General features: G+C 33.9%; 1 protein-coding gene across 4 annotated transcripts in view; it reads right to left on the bottom strand.

Annotated features, from left to right (window-relative positions):
* Nucleotides 1-24,768, bottom strand: part of GABRA2 (gamma-aminobutyric acid type A receptor subunit alpha2) — a 159,982-nt gene that overhangs the window by 10,452 nt on the left and 124,762 nt on the right. For 3 of the 4 annotated variants that reach the window (XM_073012428.1, XM_073012427.1, XM_073012429.1), the window contains one exon: nt 8,279-8,481. In XM_073012428.1, the coding sequence (XP_072868529.1) occupies nt 8,279-8,481 (203 nt within the window). Of the gene's footprint in view, nt 1-2,562; nt 2,743-8,278; nt 8,482-24,768 lie in introns of all 4 variants that reach the window. The other variant, XM_038008564.2, reaches the window with a different exon arrangement.

Genomic DNA, 24,768 nt, shown 5'->3' with positions numbered 1-24,768 from the left:
ACTTAGAATTCTAAGATCTTCTAAAGCAGAGTCTATAAGTTAAGTCTGCATAATATATATTATTAATATTCTTTATAAGACCCAGATTTGATAGTGATAGTACCAAAGAATATCCATACCCTAGGTAAATGATAACCGGGAAGTATTACATGGCCCTATTCACGATCGACTTCTATTAAAAATAACTATGTTGCGACAAATCGTACTATAGAGACCTCTGAATATCATGCAGGCTTTGGATCAAGCCAGACCATCAACAGGCTGAATCCTTGGGCCACATGACTGATTCTGCTTTATTTAATGTAACTTTTAGCTTACACTCAGAACCTGAAGAGAAATAATCCAATGAAAACCTTTGTGTTAATAATTAAAAACAGTACTCATTTTCATAAATGAATTTTTTATACTCATGTTCCTATACAAAAATTTTTGTTTCTTTTGAGAACTAGAAAAGTTCTGATAGTTCTGACGGCCTAACTTCCTATTGTCTAATCTCATGCTGTATTTCTTTTTTTCTTTCTTTTTTTTTTTTTTTTTTTTTTTTTTTTGGAGACGGAGTCTTGCTCTGTCGCCCAGGCTGGAGTGCAGTGGCCGGTTCTCAGCTCACTGCAAGCTCCGCCTCCCGGGTTCCCGCCATTCTCCTGCCTCAGCCTCCCGAGTAGCTGGGACCACAGGCGCAGCCACCTCGCCGGCTAGTTTTTTTGTTTGTTTTTTGTTTTTTTTTTTTTTAGTAGAGACGGGGTTTCACCGTGTTAACCAGGATGGTCTCGATCTCCTGACCTCGTGATCCGCCCGCCTCAGCCTCCCAAAGTGCTGGGATTACAGGCTTGAGCCACCGCGCCCGGCCTCATGCTGTATTTCTACTTTAAGGCCCCTAGATCGGCCACTTCGTATCATTTTTGAGAATAAGGCCAGGTATAGCCAAAAATATACACTGTGTTTCAGAAGTCCATTTTCAAAAAAGGTAATGTTACAAGTTGAGAATGGGATCAGTGGGAAGGAGACTAGGGATCATGCAGGCAAACTGACACTATTTTCTATTAATTGTAAGTAATTCTCATGACTTTTGAAATCTATGCATGAATGACTGATACAATATCTCTCCAGAATTCTTAACCACTAAGTTTCACTAGACTTCTCTACCTACATGTCCCACAGGTAATTAAAACAAACAAAAAAATGTCCAGAAATGCACTCAGCTTCCATCCACTCTCACTTCTTGCCGAAATCTGTACACTCACTTTTGCCCCTAACTTGCTACTGGTGACACAATTCAACCAGAACTGATAATTAACTCCACATTGTCCCCTGGTTACCTCCTTGCTATCACCAGGCTAACACTGATTCAGCTCTGAGTCACGTCCACCGAGATAACACTTTCTACTGCCTGCACTTCCTTGCCATTCATGCCTTTCTGCAGGACCCTGGTGCTTGCCTCTACAATGAAACATGTATGTATCTTTTTCACTTTTGTTTTCCTTTCACTTCATTGCAAGCTCTTTGAAGGCACAGACTGTGTATTGCAGAGCTCCTAGCATAGTTCCTGGCTCAGAGCAGGCTCAGAAACATTTGCTTAATGATAAATGAGTGGCATGTAAGTAAAATGCTTACTATGATAAAAATGTATATATAACATATAAAGTATTACTTAAGATAATATGTTATATAGACTATAATAAATACTTTATTGGATCAATTGATACAGAATTCAAAAGCTTATTCTTCAATTCTATTATGTAAGTCTCCTGAATGTCTTCAATTTCACCATCTACAGATGTGTAAGATTGGGAAATAATAAAACAGGCTCAATTTAAAAAATCAAAGCTTGTGGAAGCTGTTTGTCATTTAGACCCATATCAGAAGGTGAAGATTTGATTTATAAACAAAACTATATATACATAAAATATTATATATTATGTATTATCTGGGTGGGGGTAGAGTAAACTATGCTGTTATACAGTTTGTTGAATGTTCAGTTATCAATGAAGTGGAATGAAAAAAAATATAACCCACACAAATTGATTTTCCATTTTAAAATGGCATGTAACAGGCTTAAGTATATTCTGAGTGTATCACTTTATTGCAGTCTTTGGATATATATTTAAAATATGAAGTCTGGAAAAATCCGGATTACAGAAATTAAAATGTCTTACACCATTGTATCAAAACAATCTTGACTTCCTATGAGTGGTAGAGAAAATAATTTGCTAGTAACTTCAGCCAATGTTCTAGCTAACATAAACACCTATGAGTAAAGTGACCTGGCCTTTGAATGAAAATAACAATTACACGGTTTGGAGTCAGAAAGAATCTTAGGGACTGTTCCTTACAATAAAGAAATGGGGCTCTCATTCAAACACTAAATATAATAGGCTTTGGAGAAAAAAAATCAGGTCTCCAAAGTATAAATCTATGCTTTTTCTACCATCTCATGTTGCCTTTTTACAGTTATTGTGGCTACTAGAAAGCCCATTACTTGTAAAATAACAACATGCTCATTGGTCAGATAATGCTATTGTTAACTGTCTACTAATCATCCTGACTGAGAAAAGTGATACTTACAGAAGATTCTTTGAAGGTTAAACAGTCCATCCACTTCTCTAAGTACTCTAAAGTCTTTTCTTGGAATAAACTGGGCCATGAGAAAGCTATATACTTGGACCATATTAGCTTAGCTCCTTGAAGAATTGCTTTCACTGAGTTGTATGTTAATATAATGCCTTCAGCTTTTATTGAAGGGGACTACAAGAAACATCAATATGAAATCCATTATTGCGTTTATTGGGAAAAATTTGACATCACTTGCTACAGTACCCAGCTTCCCCTAATTGAAAAAAAAAAAAAAAAAAAGCCAACATGATATTTTTTTCAAAAGACAATTTAAGAGTAAGGCAAGTTTTTTTCTGAGAAAATTTATATATCCAAAGAAAAATAACTCTTCCCTCCCCCAAGGTGTTACTTTGGTCACCAAGAAGCTGAGAATTTGAAGCTTAACTACTATTGCAATTGACTGCAGCTAATGTGCTAGTCCAAAGATGAATGTATTTGAGTCTATTTTCTTTCACCTTGATTTTCTAATTTTATTTCTATTTTATTCAATTATAATTTAAGTGAATACATTCTTTCGATAAACTGCCTGAAATACTTTGGAACAAGGCAGGACCTTATGAATACAAATAAATAAATAAATACACTTGAAAATATGATGTTTTCTTTGAAATAAATAAAATGGCTCAAAACAATAGCACATTCCATAACTGTTTGGATATTTTGTTCCTATGTCTATGTTTTGAGTAATTTATTATCTAGTGATTTCTATACTTTCCTTAGCCAGTTTGGACTCACTGACTCAGCTTTAGAATTGAAAGCAATCTCAAAGAATTAAAGTAAATAATTTTTTATCAATTCAATAAAATATGTACTAAATACCGTGCTAAGTAACAGCAGATATGATGATGAATAAGGCAAAACATTGTCCACTCAGATCTTGTAAACTAGTGCAAGAAACAGACTTATTTGCAGTACAACTATAATGTAATGAGATGTTGTAAAAATAATTCATACCAAGTGGTGTCAAAACACAGTTTTGGGAACGAGAGGAGTTAAATACATTAGTCTGAAAAGTTTTCATATTATGTAAAATCAGATAGATCTTAACAAATAACAGGAGTTTGTCAGTTAGCAGAAGAAGAAGACATATTATTGCAAGAGGGGTCAGGAGGTCTAATGTTATGGAGCTGTGCAGAGGCATGGATGTTTGGGGAAATGATGGTGGCTCGTAATGGCTAGAGAAATAATATGACTATGAAACTTAGATCTATCCTCAATCCTGGATTCACTACCTATTAGATGTGTGATTCTGACCAAGTAACTTTATTGACCAATTTTCATTTCTAAAATAGAAATATTCCAGGCACATAGAAGTAAAAACATAATAAAAATCTTCCTTATTATTCATCATAAAAACAAACATAAGAGAAAACTATATACTTGGGCCATATTAGCTTAGCTCCTTGAATAACTGTCTTTAATAATTCATTAAAGAACTGAAGAGTTAGTTAAATGATCTGATTTATGATTTACAATAACTCCGATAGTAATGTAGAGATAGATAAGAAGATGACGCAATCAAAAATATAAAGGAGTAACAAAAACTATAAAAAGTATGAGAGATGGTGAAAATATGGTCTAAGATATGTAAGGAAAATAATGGACAAGATTTAATGACTGACTAAATGTTGAGTGATACTTCCAAGTTGCTGGCTTATAAGATTAGGTTGTGGCATTAACTGAAGTACCAATTACTGATGAATAACTAGGTATGGGCAGTGGAAAGATATAAAATCAATTTTCTTGTATCCTTTCTAAAACAGATATTGTTATATTCATGTTGAGATTGAGATTGAGATTGAGACGCTATATTCAGGTAGAAATTCTCCAGAAAGAGGTTAGATATACTATCTTGTAAGTTAAAAGGTATGGTGTATAGTTATTGATAATGACCTTGAATAGTGAAATGAAGGCAAGGGTTTTAAATTTTGATTGGGTAATACCTCTTTAAATCATGCTATATTTACTGAGCACCTAACACATGTAAGAGCCTGTACAAAATGCCAGAAAGAAGTGATGTATTAAACAAAAATGGTCATTTTCATAATCAGGGAAGGAGCTGAGACAGAAACATGCAATTACAAACTACAATAAAGGCTCTAATGCAAAAGAACAGAGTACTGTGCACACTTAAAATGGAGGCCTCATCATTTACAAATTACAGAAATTTCCTGAGGAATTGATATTTGTGCTGAGGATGGCAAATGAGGGGACAGTATGCTTAGTGTTGCAGCTATTCATGCAAGCATTGTCAGTAAAACCCTTAAAGTGAGAATCACACAGTGAATACTGAAAACAAAAACAGCATTAAAGAAAGCAGAATTAAATGTCTTTAGGGATAAACAAGAACAGACGCCAGGGAAGCTGGGTCCACTCTGAACTCTGGCAGAGAATCAAAAAACAGAAAATGAATAGTGGCAGCTGCCAGGATGTGAGGGAGGAAAGCTGATCCTCCGAAGTTTGATTTAAGAAGGAAAAGAAGAGAAAAAGTTGCTGTGCTGGGCCTGAAGAACGATTCTGGAGCATAACAGCAAAAAAAATTTAATGGGGATTCCTTGAGAAAAATAGGAAAATTATTTTCAGATCTTAAAGTCTGGAGGTTATTAGGGCTCTTCAGCTACAAGATAGTAAATGAAAAGGAAATTAGATTATAGTTGGTCGAGAATTAAGTTGAAAGTGATAACATTGCAAGTAAGCTTTAAAAAAGTTTGAATATAGAAAGAGGCGAGAAACTGAGGATGTGGGAAGAAAGTGGCATAGGATTGGAAAAAGTTTTCTTCTTGGTAAATGAAGCATATTAAGCATCTTCATAAGCTGAAAGAAAGGAGGCAGTTGAAAATAATAAGATGGCTTTGAAGACATAAAATAATAAAACAATAACTAATGGAACAGGTTTGAGAAAGCAAGAAGGAAAGAGATCAAATCAAGAGCTGGGTGAAAGAATTTGTATTGAGCAAAAGGAGAAAAGGAAAAACATTGGATATGAAAAAGGGTTCCGTAAGAGCCTGGGGTTGCATAAATAGACACTTTTGTATATGGAAAGGCATAACAATTTGGAGTTTGATAATCTGATCCAGCATTGTATTTTTCTAATGATAAGGTTTTCTTGCCTAATTTCACAACTGAGGCTAAAAGTACTATAAAGTCCTGCCCAAGCCTACAGAGTAAGGTAGCTTTGCCTTTTAATATAGAGCTCAAACGTAGTATGAATATAACTGAGAGTGTTTATTTATTTATTTGCAAAACCGAAATTTAAGTATCAGTGCACATTCTACATGTAATATGTTGAGTGTGCCATCCACATGTAAACAGGCTAAAGATAAATGTCTTTTTTTAAAACATACAATATCAATATGTAGCTGAATCATTATTCTTACGGGCAAATAGATACTTGTTATTTTATGAATTTTCAAAGAACTTTTCATTTGCTCGTTGGGTTGATAGATAACCACATTTGCTCATGTTTACTAATGTCACACAAAAAAGGACTTCCATAAGCCTGGTTAGTCAGAAAGGGCACTACAAACAGCCTGTGGACAAAAACTCTGGATTTAAAGAAAATTATAATTTTCTACTTAAAAATTAAGTCTAAGGAATATTAAAGTAAAAGCAGATAAGCTACTTTAGGGCATTCTTCTGGATTTCCTTTTAGTTTTAAGGACATTTTAGTTCTTAGTCCGAAGGTAGGTTTATGAAACAACTCTCAAACTCATCTGAATCATGAAATTGGCTAGAAAACCCACTGATAAATTCATTATATATATATATATATTTTAACAAAACTTTCCATGAAGGCAAAGAAGTCCTCCCACTGGTATTACATAGTCAGATTTAAGATCACAAACTCATTCATTCTTTTATACAATAAATATTTATGAAATGCCTGCTAAGGACCAGACACTGTGCTGGGCACTCTAGCTATGGAAAAGGAAACGAGAACAAGCAATGCCTGATATATTGTTTTCCTGAAGTCAACCACAAGAACTAAAATAACATAAACAATGTTAATTCTTTTCCTGAAAATTAGGTTGGAATCTCAGTGATTTTGATATAGCTTTATCCTGGCTATGTGTAATTTGGCATATGGGTAGACTTAAATCCACTATTCACAAGGAGTAAGCTATTGCTTTTACAGAGCATTATCAACTATTTGTTTTGTTTTTCACATTTAGAGGTACTTCTGTTTTCCAAGGTAAAGAGTTGAGAAGGCATATCATTTCATAATGTCTATTTGGCACTCTCTAATATTAAAATAATATATCAATAAATTTACATATGGGAATTCATGGCACAAAACATTTGTCTTTTGCAACATATTTACAAAGGTCTAATACTTTATCTCCAAAAAATTAGTATGAAGGTGCATATGTAACCAATATATCTTAAAAAATAATTGCATAGATACCATGAAAATGCATAGATACCATGAAAAAGCAGTATACCATATGGGCAATGAAAACATAAATCAATATTAAAATGTAATGGAAATGCTGAAACAGCCCAGAAGTTAAGCATACAAAATTGACGAGATTCCTTTTAATATTTATTTGTTGGCTCTGTTAGTAGAGAAAATACAACTTATAAAATGAAATAAACCATCAGCCTATTTCTATGGCTTAAAAAATTAAGGAAAAAGACCAAGACTTTTAAACTATAACATTTACTGCTTATATATTTAAACTGTAATATTGTCATAGAAATGAAAAAAAAAATTTAAATAACTGAAAAAGAAATCAAATCTGCAAGTATGTTAATCCAAATTTAATAAAAGAAGCATTTAGGTTGATAAAATGTTAAAGAAATTCTCTGAATACAACGTTTTACCATTATTAAGAATATAGATGATTATGATACATTCTAAGCCTCTTCTTGAGGCAGATACATAATCTACAGAGTATGTTATATCAATGCACAAATCTCTAATTAGATTCAGTACTTGAAACCTGAATATGGACAGCAATAATCTCAAAAGAAGTTAATCTTAAAAACAAACAACTTTTCCCTTTTAGACCATTTGAGCAATTTAAAATTCCTAGGCATTTCAGTACTGACATATTTATTCCATACAACATGGGAAAAAAATTTTTTAAAAAAATGCTACATGGGCTTTTACAATCAATCAACAGAGATTGGAACAGGTGAAGAGGACTCAATTCACTGACAAAGCCTGGAATTCTATAATAAGTAAAACTAATGCCCATTATCTTTTTCCAATCTCTTTATAATAATCCAGTGTGGTGTTAAAACCATGAACTTAACAGTCAGACAGGTATATCGGGGTTCAAGTATATTTACTAACAATTTGTGTAAGCTTGGGTAAGTAAACAGCTTTACTGTTTCAGACTCTTCATGAGTAAAAATGAGAAGAAGAAGGCAGTCCAGTCATAAAGATGCTATAAAGATTATGTGAGAGAGCATAAGTAAAACACTTAGCACAGTGCCTGACACATACAGCTCAACAGATGCTATGGAGTGGTTTTAATGGAAGTATTACTACTACGAGCGCTCCTAAAGGATTTCAGGTGAGAACGCTTTAAAAGAAATTGATGTGATTTAAATTCATATATATATGGATGTCTTTAATATCAATTTTTAGAAACATATCTGTTACAAGCTGAATTCATTAGGGTATTTTCTTAATAATGGTAACACGGAAGCTCTCACTTACCTTGTCATTTACTACACTCTTCCCATCCCAAGCCCATCCTCTTTTGGTGAAGTAATTAACAGTTGCAAATTCAATTAGGGCAGAGAACACAAATGCATAACAAACAGCAATAAACCAGTCCATGGCAGTCGCATAAGCCACTTTGGGGAGAGAATTTCGAGCACTGATGCTTAGAGTTGTCATTGTTAGGACAGTTGTTACTCCTGCAAAAGAAAAGACAGGAACCAAAAACATCAATAGTTACTGGCAGGACAGCATGGGAAGTAGCTTTTCTTTCTGCCCCTATCCTCCAAAGCTTTTGCTACTCTTATCCACTAAAAAATAATAAATAAATGAATAGATGCTAGAATACAGTGTAAAGTTAATTATCTTAAATAGGTATGATATTTCTTGATGTAATGACTCTCAAAATATTTTCGGTTTCCATTTTTGTTCTGTATAGAAATCATTTTTCCTCTTCCTAAGTACTATTGAAGTTAAAAAGACTGGGGATACTGAAGTAGCATTACCTACAAGGAAAAGCAGGCACTTTAAATGGGCCCATTACCAATTAATATATATTTTTTAAATCTTATAAAACCCTCACATTAATTTGTTCATCATTTATTTGAATTATGTTAAGCAATGGACCAATAACCCACAGAAGTAATCATGAAGGAATCGTGATTTAAAAATACTTCAAGAGGCTCAGCGTGGTGGCTCACACCTGTAATCCCAGCACTTTGAGAGGCTGAGGTGGGTGGGTCAGAAGGTCAGGAGTTCAAGACCAGCCTGGCTAAGATGGTGAAACCCCCATCTCTTTTAAAAATACAAAAATTAGCCGGGCATGGTGGCGGGTGCCTGTAATCCCATCTACTCTGGAGGCTGAGGTAGGGAGTTGCTTAAACCGGCAGAGGTTGCAGTGAGCCAAGATCACACCACTGCACTCCAGCCTGGTCGACAGAGCAAAACTCCGTCTCCAAAAAAAAAAAAAAAAACAAAAGAAAGAGACAGAGAGAGAGAGAGAGAGAGAGAGAGAGAAACAGAAAGAGAAAAAAGAAAGGAAGGAAGGAAGGAAGGAAGGAAGGAAGGAAGGAAGGAAGGAAGGAAGGAGAAAGAAAGAAACTTCAAGCCTGGCTATTTCAGTATTAAATCAATAATTCTGGATTGCTCAGCATTATGAGGACATAATTTTCTTTTACAACATAACTTAGAATCCATAAAATATGAACCAAACCACTAAAAACAAAAACTGATAAAAATATAATTAATTATTTTTTAATTTTCTTGGTTTTAAAATAATATATTTCCTTTCCTTTTTTTTTTTTTTTTTTTTTTTTGAGACGGAGTCTTGCTCTGTAGCCCGGGCTGGACTGCAGTGGCCGGATCTCAGCTCACTGCAAGCTCCGCCTCCCGGGTTTACGCCATTCTCCTGCCTCAGCCTCCGGAGTAGCTGGGACTACAGGCGCCCGCCACCTCGCCCGGCTAGTTTTTTTTTTTTGTATTTTTAGTAGAGACGGGGTTTCACCGTGTTAGCCAGGATGGTCTCGATCTCCTGACCCCGTGATCCGCCCGTCTCGGCCTCCCAAAGTGCTGGAATTACAGGCTTGAGCCACCGCGCCCGGCCTCCTTTCCTTTTAACATATAGCTTTTCTGACAGTGGTAAGGAAGTCACAATTGATAAGAGAAAATAAGGCAATAATTCAGGAGGTAAATTGCATTATAAGTCCTCAAAATGACAATTACAATAACCTGTTTTGTCAGGGATCCAATATAAGTTTAATTATGTGCACTGGAGGTACATTAAATTAAAAGAAAATATGAAAATGTTAAAGAAATGTTCATTCATATTTGAAGGTTCTTTGTATTTTATTTTCCTTTAGGATAAAGCAGTATTTTCATTCATTTACAATACAGTTAGCAATTCAAAATAGCAATAATTCCAGTAAAGCATGAGTAAATGCATCTAGAAATACCCTATGATTGTAATAGTAAGAACAAAAGAAAAAAGGAACTTTATTTCACCGGCTGCTGAGTTATTAAAAACCACATTTACAGAAACATATTATGTTTGCACACGCTAAATTATGAAAGGTTTTGATGAATACGTTGCTTTCCTTTGAGACTTTCATACAAAAGAATAGAATATAAGACAGATACACATGTACATACATACATATACATATACATGTACATATGTATGTATATACACTCAATATAGGAAATGAAAATAAATCAGCAGCAACAGTAAAGGTAATCCAAAAATCGTTGCTCTTTAAAAGCAATATTATCATCAAAATGTTAGTAAAATTTTTAAAAATTGATACTCTCCTGATAGTGTGGAAGACATAAGGCATTACAAATTTGTGTCATACCTAAGAAACTGTCGTCTAATCCAAGGTCATGAAGAATTAGCCCTATATTTCTTATCAGTTTTAGAGTTTTAGGTCTTACCAGTGAGTCTTTGCTCCATTTTGAGTTCATTTTTGTGTGTGGTGTAAGGTAGATGTCCAAATTCATTCTTTTGCACATAGATAGCCCGTTGTCCCATCACCATGTGTGAAAAAAGACTTTTGTTTCCCCATTAAATTATCTTGGACACTTTGTTGAGAATCAATATGTGGGATATCTCTGTGCTGCAAATGTTATATCATTGATCTACATATCTATCCTTAGTCAAGTTTTACACTGTTTTGATGACTCTAGCTTTAGAGTAACTTTTGAAATCGAGAAGCTTGAGTCCCTTCTTATTCCTATTCATCAGTCTTAGTTTTCTTCAAGATTGTTTTGGCTATTCAGGATCCCTTACATTTCTGTATGTTGTAACGGTCATTTTGTTCAGTTTTGTAAAAAAGCCATTGGAATTTTAATAGATATTTAATTGAATCGGCACATGATATTTTGGTAGTAATGTCATTTTAATGATATTTAGTCTTTCAGTCTTTGAACACAGGATATATTTCCACTAGATCATTCTTTCTCTCATTCTCTCCCGTCTCTCTCTGTCTCTCTCTATTTCTCTATAATAAACATTTCCATTTATTTAGGGCTTCTTTAATTTCATACAGCAACATTCTATACTTTTCGATATATAAGTCTTTCATCTTTTTGGTTAAATTTATTTATAGATATTGTATTTGTTTAGATGCTAATGTAAATGGAATGGCTTTATTAACTTTCTGTTCAGATTGTTCATTGCTTATGTACAAAAACACAACTGACTTTTTGTATGTTGATTTTGTACCCTGCACCTTTGCTGAATTTAATAGCTGTGACAATTTTGATGTGGTTCGTTAAGGGTCTTCTATAGATCATGCAAATGGAAAGAGTTTTACTTCTTCCTTTCCAATCTGTATATTTTATTTGTTTTTCTTGCCTAATTGCCCTAGCTAGAACGTTGTAGTATAACGTTGAATAGAATTGGTGAAAGCAGACATCTGTGTCTTATTTCTGATGTTAGGGAGAAACTTTAATCCTTCACCTACAGGTATGATTGTTTTCATTTTTATTTTTTTATTTTCCATAAATATGCTATATTATATTGATTTGATTTTTGTATGCTGATCTAACCTTGCATTTCTGGGATAAACCCCACTTTGTCATGCTATGTAATCCTTTTAAAATATGACTGATTTTAGTTTGCTAGTATTTTATTGAGGGCATCTACATCTATATTTAAAAGGAATATGGATCTGTAGGTTTTTAATTGTGATTTCTTTCTCTAGTTTGGTGTCTTGGTAATACAGCCTTATAAAATGAGTCAGGAAATGTTTCCTTCTCATGTATTTTCTGGAATATTTTGAGAAAGTTTGTTGTTAATTCTTTATATGTTTGGGAGAATTCACCAGTGAAGCCATTTGACCTTGAGGTTTTCTTAATTGGAATATTTAGTTTACTAAATTCATAGTTTTATTTGTCATAGGTTTATTCAGAATCTTGAGTTAATTTTAGTCATGTGTCATTGCTAGGAATTGTTATAGTTAATATAGATTGTCTAAATTTCTGGCATACAATCGTTACCAGAATTTACATATAGATATAGATATAGATATAGATATAGATATAGATATAGATATATAGATATAGATACAGAGAGAGAGAGAGAGAGAGAGAGAGAGAGAGAGAGAGAGAGAGAGAGAGAGAGGGTCAGTCTTGCTTGACATTTCACCCAGGCTGAAATGCAGTAATGTGATCTTAGCTCACTGCAACCTACACCTCCTGGGTTCAAACAATTCTTGTGCCTCAGCATCCTGAATAGCTGGGATTACAGGAGCATGTCACCATGCCCAATTAATTTTCATATTTTTAGTAGAGACGGATTTTGTCACGTTGGCCTGGCTGGTCTCAAACTCCTGGCCTCAAATGAGTGATCCACCCACCTCGGCCTCCCAAAGTGCTGTGATTACAGGCATGAGCCACTGTGCTTTGCCACATATATATATTATATAAATTTCTTTTGTTCTATGGTCAGAAGTGATGTCCTCTCTTCTTGCTTAATTTTAGTAATTTGATTTTTGTCTCTTTTTTTCTTGGTCATTGTAGCTAAAAGTAACTCAATGTTATTGATCTGCTCAAAAACCAACTTATGGTTGTGTGGTAATTTTTTCTATTTGTTATTTCTGTTCTCTCTACAATTTATCTCTACTCTAACGCTTCTTATTTTTCTTCCCCTTGCTTTGGGTTTAGCTTTTCTACCATTCAAGGAAGATGGTTAAGTTATTGATTTGAGAATTTTTTTTTCTCTTCGTAACATAAGTGGTTAGAGATACAAATTTCTCTTTAAGAACAAGCTTTTCTCATTTTCCATAACATACGTTATTTTTTGTTTCCATTCAATCTTAAAGTATTTTCTAAAACCTCTTGTGATTTCTTCTTTGATTTCAGGGTTATTTAGAAATGTCTTCTTTAATGTTTACATACTATAAATTTCCCAAATTTACTTTTTTATTGATTTCTAATTCTATTCTATTGTAGTGTCAGAACATACTTTGTAATAATTCAATCTTTGAATTTCTTGAGACTTGTTTAATGGTCTAATGCATTATCTTCCTAGAGAATGCTTCATGCTCACTTGAGAAATATGTGCATTCCGCTTTTTATGACCAGAGTACGTTAGGTGTAGTTGGTGTATTCTCTATTCAAGTCTTCTACATTTTGCTGATCTTCTGTCTAGTTATATTCATTTTTAATATTTTTAATATTTTATTTTAATATTAAAATTTTAAAATTTTAGTATTTTATTTTAATAAAATATTAAATTTTGTATTTAATTTTTAATATTTAAAATAAATATAAAATAAATTTATAAATTTAAATATACATAAATATAAAACAAAATTATTATTTAATGTTTAATATTTTATTTTAGTTTTGATGAATAATTCTAGGTTGAATATTTTTATTTTCAAATATCTTCCCATGGCCTCTGGTCTCCATGGTTTTTGATTATTTGTTAGGTGCTAATCATATTGAGAATCTCTTTTATATGAGATGTTACTTTGCTTGTAACATTTGCTTGTTTCAAGATTCTCTATTGGCCTTTGGCATTCCAAAGTTTTATTATGATATATCTAGTTGTGATGTCTTAGAGTTTCCTTTATTTCTAGTTCATTGAGCTTCTTGGATGTGCTGATAGAAGATTTTCATCAAGTTTGAAAGGTTTTAGCCATCACGTCTTCAATTTTTTTTTTTTTTTTTTTTTGAGGTGGAGCCTCAGTCTGTCACCCAGGCTAGAGATCAGTGACACGGTCTCGTCTCACTGCAACCTTTGCCTCCCAGGTTCAAGCAATTCTCCTGCCTCAGCCTGCTGAATAGTTGGGATTTCAGGCATGCACCACCACATACACCTGATTTATTTTTATTTTTCGTAGAGACAGTGCTTCACCATGTAGTTCAGGCTGGTCTTGAACTCCTGACCTCAGATGATCCACCTACCTTGGCCTTCCAAAGTGCTGGAATTACAGGTGTGAGCCACCGTGCATGGCCCAAATATTCTTTTTTTACCTTTCTCTCTCTACTCTTGTTCTGTGACTACAAAAGATTCATCTGTTGACATGCTTGATGATGTACAACAGGTCTTACAGACTTTGATTAATTTTCCTCATTCTTTTCTCTTTCTGTTCCTCGTATTCAACAATCTTAATTGGCTTATCATTGAGGTAACTGATTTTTCTTTTTGGACTGTTTGAATCTGCTGGTAAGCCTCTCTAGTGAATTTTTTATTTCAGTTATGATAATTTGAACTACAGAATTTCTAATTGTTTCAATTTTAAATAATTTATATTATTTTATTGATGAAGTGTTTGAAATATCATTATTATACTTTCCTTTAGTTCTTTGGACATGGTCTCCTTTAGCTCTTATCATAGTTAGCATAGTTAAAGACTTTGTGTGGTTAGTACAATGTCCAGGCTTCCTCAGGTAGAATTTCTAACGAATTTTTTTTTTCCTGAAAATGGGTTATAGTTTCTCTTTACTTTGTATGTCTCATATTCTTTTTTGAAAATTGGACATTAGGAATATTGTAATGTGGCAAATCTGGAAATCAGACTCTGACCCTTCTCTGGGGTTTGTTGTTATTGTTGACAAACTTATTGTTTGTTTATTAGCTTTTCTTAACTAATTCTATGAAGTCTGTGTTCTTTTTAGTTAGGGACTACCGAAGACTCTGTTTTAATAGCTTAGTGGGTCATCTAATGGGTAGACAGAATATGTAATTGTTAGCTATTTTTATTCTTCCTACTTTTGTTATAACAGATTGACGATCCCTCAGCCAAAAATCTCAGATTTAATATTCTCCAAAATCTGAAATGTTTCAAGTGCCAAGATGACATTGTAGATTTCAGATTTTTCAGATTATGGATGCTGAACCAGTGTGTATTCTACAAATGTTCCAAAATCCAAGAATATCCAAAAGACTTCTGGTCCCAAGCATTTTGGATAAGGGATAGTCAACCTGTACTGCCATTCTAAAAAAATGTATCTTGCTGATTTGACAGAAAACAACAACAACAACAATAACAAAACCCTAGAGCTACATCAAACTCTAAAACTACTAGAATAAAAGATAGAGAAAAAGGTATATGACATTAGTTTGGGTAACGATTTTTTAGGTTTGACTGTGAAAACATAGGCAACAAAAACAAAGATAAACGAGTAAGATTACATCAAGATTAAGAGTTTCCATATATTAAACAAAATTAACAGAATGATAAAAATCTGGGATCGGTAGAAAACATTTGCAAGCCACACATCTGAAAAGTGCTTAATACACAAAGTATATAAAAAACTCAAACACCTCTACAGCAATAAAATAAGTAATCGAATTGAGAAACAGGCAAGGGACTTGAAAAGATATTCCTCAAGGGAAGACATAAATAGTTGACAGATACGTGAAAAAAATGGCCAACATCACTAAACATTAGAGGATATCAATTAAAACCATAAAGAATATCGCTTCACCTATTTTAGAATGACTATTATCAAAGGGACAAAAGAGAATACATGTTGGCAAGGATGTATATTGCACACTCTTGGTTGGAATGTGAACTATGAGAATTAGTGTAACTATTACGGAAAACAGTATGGGAGTTTTCAAAAAAACAGAAAATGAAATTACCGTATGATCCAGCAGTCCTACTTCTGCGAATTTACCCCAAAGACTTGAGATCAGTATATTGAAATGATGTCTGCACTTTCGTGTTCATTACAACACTACTTACAATAGCCAACTTACAGGATCAGTCTAAGTGTCTTCCAAAGGATGAATTAAGAAAGAAAATGTGGTATATATGTACAACGGAAGAGTATTAGGCCTCAGAAAAAGAAGAAATTCTGTCATATGAGGCAACATGAATAGAATTGGAGAATAATATGCTGGGTTAAATAAGTCAAACACAGAAAGACAAAAGCAGCATGTTCTCACTTATAGGTAAAATCTAAAGCAATTGAACTCACAGAAGCAGTGAGAAGAATGGTAGTTACTAGAGGCTGTGAGGTCAGGGAAATGGAATGGGGAGATGGTAGCCAAAGGGTACAAAGCCTCAGATGGGAAGAATAATTTTCATGTTTGTTTTGAGAACAGTTGCAGAGTATGGTAAATATAGCTGCTAATTAAGTTCGGTAACTTCTATTTCACTAAGAGAATATTTCTAATATTCTCATGACAAAATGTTAAATGTTAGAGGTGACAGATATATTAATTAGCTGAGTTTAATCTTTCCACATTGTATTAAAAAATCATAACATCATTTTGTAATCCATATTTATATGTACAATTATAACGTGTCAATAGATAGCAAAAAAGAAAGTATAGAGATAAATGTTATACAAGACTCTTCTATGAACACTACTTATAAAAGCCAGAGTGGCAAATTGGTCTATTAACTGATACAGAAATAGTCTGAAAAATTGTTGAATACCTACATTATAAATACCGTGACAATATCACAAAGAATAAAGTAGTGCTATATATTGACTACAAATATTCTACATTAAAAGTTTCATAATTCCATTTGAATGAAAATATACACAGCTAGATTTATATATCAATATACATGTAACTGTATAAATGTAGTAAAAAAAAGTCAGAAAAGAAACACCTACAGTTACCATTTTGGATAAGAATGTGGTATTTAGATTGAATAAAGAAAATTAAAATGGACTTGTGGCTGACTTTTTTTTTGTTTTACATTTTTTGCTATTTTAAAATGAAATACCAGGAATAAAATTAAAACATAAAATCTCTAATGATACAATTTAAGATGGTAATATTAGTTGTGAAAATTAATAGTGAGATTATATTATTTTCTTTTTCTGCAGTGAAACTGCTTTTCATTTGTGATAAAAATAATACAACAATTTTAATTTAAAGCAGAGATAATTGATGGCATCTATCAATTCTAATTCAAATGTGAATTTTTGGAATATCTGATGGATGCACTAATACTGATTAACTTTTTTAAAAAACAGAAAACATTTACAATAAAATGCAAGTCCAAATGATGGCAAACCATAAGTTGAATTTTGTTTCTAAGTCTACACTAACAGTTTAAAATTAGATTTTGGTCTATTCATTCTAGGCAATAAAACATTACAGCAATTTTAATACAAATCTACTGTGAGGCAATCTTCCCTACATCTAAATTATATTTTCTTTCATCAGATTTTGGAAATTTGGCAATAATGTTATCCACTTTGTCTCTAGATGCCCTCCTCCTTCCTTCCTTTCTTCCCTTTCTTTTTGTCTTTTTACTGAAAAAATATGATTCTCAAATGCCACCTTTTCTGTTTACTGCTTTATCATAGCCTGGTCTCATGACACTATAAACAAAGAGTACTGGACATTAAATAAAGAGACAGTGCACTTACCTGGAAAGCTCACAAACCTTCCCTGTACCTGTCTACCAACAATGTGCATTTTTCTGCACCTAGTTGGGCACTCTCTAAATGTTTCCTCAGCATTTCTTTAACAGACTGTTTCTTTTGTTATCACCTCTGGTGAGATCTCTACAATTCACTTATCTGGGAGGCTTTTTTGTCAGTTAAGAATAAAAAAGGTAAGTACCTTAAAGTGTTTTTAGCACTAAAATTCTCTATAATATGTGAAATATATGTGAGGATTCCCCATGCATAGACAATACCTAACTTATAGCACTTTTACACTTTATTTTATATAATATTTTTATATCAAGGTATAGGCCAAAAATGTTAGATAATTGATGTTTTAACTCATACTAGGTGAGCAAATGATGTCTATGCAAAGGGTTTTGGGTGAAAATACACGCTGAGAAAAAAGTCAAACCAAGGTAGGTAGACTGACACTGCTGCAGCAGCTTCCCCATTTCTAACATAAGGATCACCAATAGCACTTTCTAATAGTGTTGTTACTAAGACCAAATGAGTTTCTTCACGTAAAGCTGTGCCCCTACTATAAAAAAATAAATAAATACTTCAATGCATGTATGCAAAAAATATCATTCTGAAAGCAAAGGTAGATTTAAACCAGAAAGACAAAATAAAATAAAATCCTCCTCTGTATTTGTGGTTGGGGTGTGGGGTGGAAGTTAAGAAGGAAAAGTCTCAGAAACCAAACAGGCACGAAAGACTACACTAGAACACATGTAAAATTGTTTGATACCACCTGCTGGTTACTGCTAGGAATGGCAGAAACAAAAGATACTCTGATAACATGTGTTGGGTTTCCCCTGCTTCAGGCCAATGGATAAAAAATTGAAAGTACAGAATATAACAAAGGTATGCACAAGACCAGGTCGTATGTGCCTCTAGAAGGAAGTTCTACAGACTGCAAAACCTGAGCTATGCATACTGCAGCATTAGTAGAATGTGCACTCTCAGGTGCAAGAAGCTTTGACATTTTGTTAAATATCCTATTCCCCAAATAAAATAAAATAAACATTTACAAATACAATTTAAGTGTACTATAAAAGGCTATAATTTTTAACTCAGAACCGTACTGCATCTGAATGATAAAATCATTGGAATTTCTATGTGCTAGAGAGAGAAATTAGAATTTGGATGACATATTTTGTCAAAAAGCTTAACTCAAACTCACATCTTTAATATTGGTGAGAATAAAGAAAAAATTATGATCTAGAAGAAAATGTTTCAAAGGCTATAATAATAATGTGGACAACACTGTTGAAGGAATTGAAATTGTTCTATTTACCTAAATATATCACGGATTTAATTCATCCAAAACTCGAATTCCCCTCCTCACTTTTCTTCCTGAAGTCCTTCTCTCAGTGAAAGACTTCACAATCTAAATGATGCCATTTTCATATTGGCACCAACATGAAGCTGCAGAGATATAAAAATGTTGTCAGTCTAGGGAATTATGCATGCTGTTTACTCTACCTGGAGTCTTTTCACTGCCACTTGTTTACCTCTTTTGTATTTAGCTACCTTTTATTTCTTTACTTTATAAATTATTATGAAGTGCCTACTAAACATCAGGTACTCTTGTAAAAACTGAGAATACACCAATTAACAAAATTGCAAAGGTTGCTGCACCCTAGAGTGCCCATTCTGCTAATGCTGCAGTATATATAGCTCAGGTTTTGCAATCTGTAGAATCTCTTTCCTAAAGGAACACACAATCAGGTCTGAAGCATATCTTTGTTATATTGTCCTTTTCAAAATTTTGTTGGTTGGCACAACTGTATACTCCAATAAATTATATGGATTAGAGCCTGTGTGTCTTCTCCCCAAAATGTAAAAGGGTGCTTAGTTGAGGGTAGTGTTTCATTTTTTTAATAAATTAATAAATATTTATTGAAACCACTACACCAGTAATCAGTAATCAATAAATATTTATTTTTTAGGATAATTGCAAGAAACCTATACTTTCTTTTATGAAGCAAGCATAAACTTAGTCCCCACTTTGTGCTGAGCACTGTGGAGCTGTGATTGGAATGTTAGCAAAGCCAGATGAGCTCTCTAAGAGGTATTAAAAAATAAAAGTACAAAAGAACCCAACATCACAACTGGACAAGGTTTAAGATGACCTATAATAGAGCAGCCCACCTTGAAACGGAGGTTGGGTAGGACTTCCCTTAAGAAATAGGGACAAAGTTAACAGGGTACCCAGGAAAGGAAAAATAATCCTAAACTAGAAAAGAGCATGCACAGAAAATCCCAGGAACATGGTGAAGCCCAGGAATAGAGAGAAAGCTACAAGGCAGGAAGGCAAGAAATAAAGGTTTCAGGAAAGAAGAGGAGGCCAGAAGAGGAAGCAGGAGTCCTACTATTCAAAGCCTTTTTGACTATGCTAAGGTAATATAACTTACTTTCAAGAGCAATGGGAAACTATTTTTTTTAATTATAATTTAAGTTCTGGGGTACATGTGCAGAACGTGCAGGTTTGTTACATAGGTATACACAGGCCATGGTGGTTTGCGGCACCCATCAACCCATCATCTACGTTAGGTATTTCTCCTTATGCTATTCCTCCCTTAGCCCCCCACCCCCTAACAGAAATTTAAACAGTGTAGTGGCATGATCAGTATTTCTTATTTAAAATATTACTTTGGCTATTATTTATTTTTAGTTAAGGTAGTATTGTTTTTCCTTCCCTAGTTGTTTTAAAGATTTTCTCTGTCTTTGGTTTACAGCAGTATGAATGTGATAAGACTAGGCGTGATTCTTGTTGTTGTATTTCATTTTTCAAATTTATCCTTCTTAGTGTTCTCTGAGCTTTCTGGATCTGTGGTTTTATTTGGAAAGTTCTTGGCCATTATTACCTCAAATATTTCTTCTTTATTCTCACTTTCTACTCTCTCTGTTTCTCTCTCTCTCTCTAGGTGTGTGTGTGTTTGTGTATACACACTGTTCACTCCAGATATATTTCGACAGTCTCTATATAGACCATTCACTCCGCGCACGTGTGTGTGTGCGTGTGTGTGCGTGTGTGTGTGTGTGTGTGAGAGAGAGAGAGAGAGAGAGAGATAAGTTTTGGAAAATAGATTAAGTTTTAGGAACATATTAAGCTAAGCACCAACTAAACACCATTCTCTGGAGTGAGAACATAAGAAAACAAACAAGATAAGATGGAAATACATTTTCTCCTCCTCTATCTGTCATTTAACAATTGTGGCACAAGACATCCAAGTATAGAATAGTCTTAGTATCAGAGACCTAGGCTTTTCATTTCTTATACCTCTGCCATATTTAAGGTGTTGGCCATGTTCTTGAGGTTCAGGAAGGCTTGCCAACGCTAGACTGCCTTCCAGCACACAGAAAGTGGAAGAGGGAAGGAGAAGCATATCTATTCATTTTAAGGGGATGTTCCTGAGATTAAGGGCATCTCCCTAAGATTTAGTCACAAACTGAAAATTATACAACTAATATTTACTCATATTTCTTTGATAACTTTACTCATATCTCTTAGCTCCTATAGCTATAAAGGGGGGAACAGAAAAATGTAGTCTTGATTTGACACACATAGCTCAAACCTGGAATTATATTTTTCTGTAAGTTATTGGGAGACAGAAATCATCTCTGACAGAAGGAATGTTGTTGATCTAGGCACTGACTGCATCAATTAGCTCAAATTTGAGAGAGGAAGAAAGAAATATTTTATAATCACCCTCTAAAATTTCAAACTACCTAACAAACAAAACTCAACACACATATATTGTCCTCCTTCAACCTGTTACAATATGCTTGCTATGCAAGTGCAGCTTCAAGATAATTCCAAATCCCCACTTCCAAACAGTTTGCTCTCATCAAAATAGAAATTCTAAAGCCTCTACTATTCCATACACACTTTATCTTTTGAGCATTTCTTTTTTATTCCCTTTAACATTAGTCATTTATTTGTTGGTAATCCACAAGGTTCAGTACTGTCCCTCTACTCTTCTTCCTTTACTGCTCTCCCGTGGCAATTTAATTTATTCTCATTTTCCAACCTGCTCCCAGATGATTAAGACGTTCAAGCATGTATCTCATGACTTCCAGAGCCAAGTAACTCGCTTCCTCTGAATATGTCCACATGGATTCAATCAACATTTGTTAAACCTTCCACATGACATCATTTATTAATTAAAAATGTATCCAGCCTACTATGTGTCAGTCACTTTGTTAGACATGAGTATATGGAAAACATAAATTTTATGCTCATGAAGAATATAACCTACAGGAAGATGGAGATGACTGACAGGCATGTTACACGGTAAATATAAAAAGTGATAAAGCATGAGGTGCTCTAAGACTACTTAAGAGGTAGTGAAGACTCTGGAATCAGACAAGGCTTCCTGGGGGAATTGATGTATAAAAGGAAACTTGAAAAAGTCTGAGGAATATGTTCAAGGCAAAACAACACAAAATAAAACATATCCCTAGGTTAAACATAGGTTAACATAGCAAAATGAGTAATTATAACAGATTAAGCTGGGGAGGCCTCATGAAGGTCTTGTAATCCATGGTAAGGGTTTTAATCAATAGACACAATAGAGTCACTGAAAGTTTTCATGCAGGAGAGGGTTACATAACTAGGTTTGAGTTTTCAGGAAATTACTCTTGTCACAATGTGTAGAATAGGCTGAAGGAATGTTAGACTAGAGACGGAAAACCAGAGAAAATCTTTACACTATACCAAGAGAAATGGGTCTCATAGAAGTCTTAAAATGTAAACCCTAACAAGTGAATCTATAGTATAACTCAAAACCTATTGCATCTTTCATAACTCTCTAATGTAGGAAAAATCACTGGATTTTAGCTAGCAACTCAACTAGAAATCAAGGAGTATAGTCATTCCTCAGTAGTTATGGGGGATTGGTTCCAGGACCCCCTGTGGATACCAAAATCCACAGATGCTACAGTCCCCATAGAAAATTGCATGTCTGCATATAACCTATGTACACCCTTCCTTGTACTTTAAATCATCTGTAGATTACTTATAATATCTAAAACAATGTAAATTCTAAGCAAATAGTTGTTATATGGTATTGATTAGAGAATAATGACAAGAAAGATGGCTGTATTTGTCTATTAAGGGCACAACTATGCATTTTTCCCTGATATTTCAATCCGTGGTTAGTTAAATCCATGGATGTGGAGCCCATGAACACAGAGGGCTGCGTGTATTCTACAAAGCCCACATCTACATTTCTCTCTCCTTCGGATTCTCAATGTCCTACATATCCTACCTCCCTACTGTCTCCAATATCTATAACTCCCTCTCCCTGAACATGCATGATCCTATTTTAGACCTTCATTATTTCTCACCTGAAAGATATCAATTAGCTCTTACTAGTCGTCTTGTATCCACTTTCACCCCATTGCAATCTATTTTATACAATACTTCCCACAGCAGTCTTCTTCAAACTCAAATGTACCCATTTTACTCTCTGGCTAAAACACCCTTGAGGTAGTTTCCATGGCCTTAGAATGAGATAAAAGGCTGCACACGAACTGGAGTCTATCTAACCATGCTGATAAACAATTGAACCCCAGGCCAGAGATACATCAGTCCACAATTTGTTGTTCTCCATATGCTCCATGTTGCTCTTGATAATTGTATACCTTCTGCTTAGAACATGGCCTTTCCTTTAGGCTAATTTGCAAAGCTTGACTTGATTTTTCTTCCCAGTGAGCTTCTCTGACTCCTCTGATATCAGTGTTTCTTTTCTTTTTACTCTTAGCTTATTTTGTACTATTTCTTTCCTAGCACTTATGATACTTCACTTCAAATATTTGTTTACATCCCTGCTTATCCCTCCACATTCTGAGCTGATTGTGTGCATGTGCTTTTTAAAAAACAAACAAACAAAAATATGCCACCTAACACAGATTCAGACAAAGGTAAATACTCACTATCACCGGGTTCATTAAATGAAAGAATTGATTTAAAAAATTGTGAATAGTAACAGAAGTGGACCACACTTACAGATTGTATAAGGAGGAATACACAAATTAAGAATATAGTAAATTTTGAATGAAACAGAAGTTTAATCACAATATTGTAATATAAACATAACTTTGAATTATATAAATTGATGCCTTTTGCACATAAATCTCATATTACACTATTCTGGACTGCATATATAATCATCACTTAGAAGCACTTACTATTGGACAGATCTTATTCTAAGAACATTTCTATATGTTAATTTATGTAGCTCACATAACAACCATGTAAGTAACCAAGTAATTATTATTCTCATTTACAGATAAGGAAATTGAGTTTACATGAGGTATAGCACTTTACTGAAGATCATACTGTTAGCAAGTAGTAGAGATGAGATAAAAACCCAGGCAACCTAACTCAGAAGTCCACACTCTTTACTATTAAATTATATTGCTGAATCTCTAAATGAGATTTTTTTCAAAGACACTTATGTCTAAATTGTGTATTTTTCAATAAAATTAATCTAACACTTGCATTTTACTGGTGAAGTCCCTAAGATCTTTATGAATTTTAAAGTTACATCATACATTAAAGTGTTTAAATTGCTTAAGAAGTGGCTATACATAGAGAAAAATGGTCCCTGAAAGCAGGCAAGAGTTTGAATTCTGCTTCTGCCACAGCAGCTATGTGACTTTGCTAAACTGCAGATCTTCCTCCATCTGCAAAACGAAAATGATATTTTGGGAGTTGTTGGAAAGAAAACCTATGAGCATACATGTCTTAAATACAGACTTGCCCAACAAATGTTAAATTCTCCCCTCTCTACTTTCTTTCTGAGCCTCAGTGACTTTATCTCTAAAATGGGAATTAGAATATGCGTCTTATGTACTTCCAAAGATTAAATGATGTATGCAGAGGCCCCACGTAGAACCTGTCAAGCAGAGAATCCTATAGCTACCCTGTTATTTCTGAGTTAATTATACCCCCAAATTGTAGACAAAGATGCTAAGAAACCAAAACCAAGGATGCAAGAGTCCCATCTAGTGGTGGTTTAAGAAAAATCAAAAGACACTTGGAAATTGCACTGCTTAAATGGATGCCTAGGCAGCATTGGGCAGTTTTATTTTAGTTAATTCATTTCCCA

Source organism: Chlorocebus sabaeus, chromosome 27 (assembly GCF_047675955.1).
Source record: "Chlorocebus sabaeus isolate Y175 chromosome 27, mChlSab1.0.hap1, whole genome shotgun sequence".
Lineage (NCBI taxonomy): Eukaryota > Metazoa > Chordata > Mammalia > Primates > Cercopithecidae > Chlorocebus > Chlorocebus sabaeus.
Note: the sequence above shows the minus strand (reverse complement) of the source record. Positions and strands in the feature narration are given on the sequence as shown.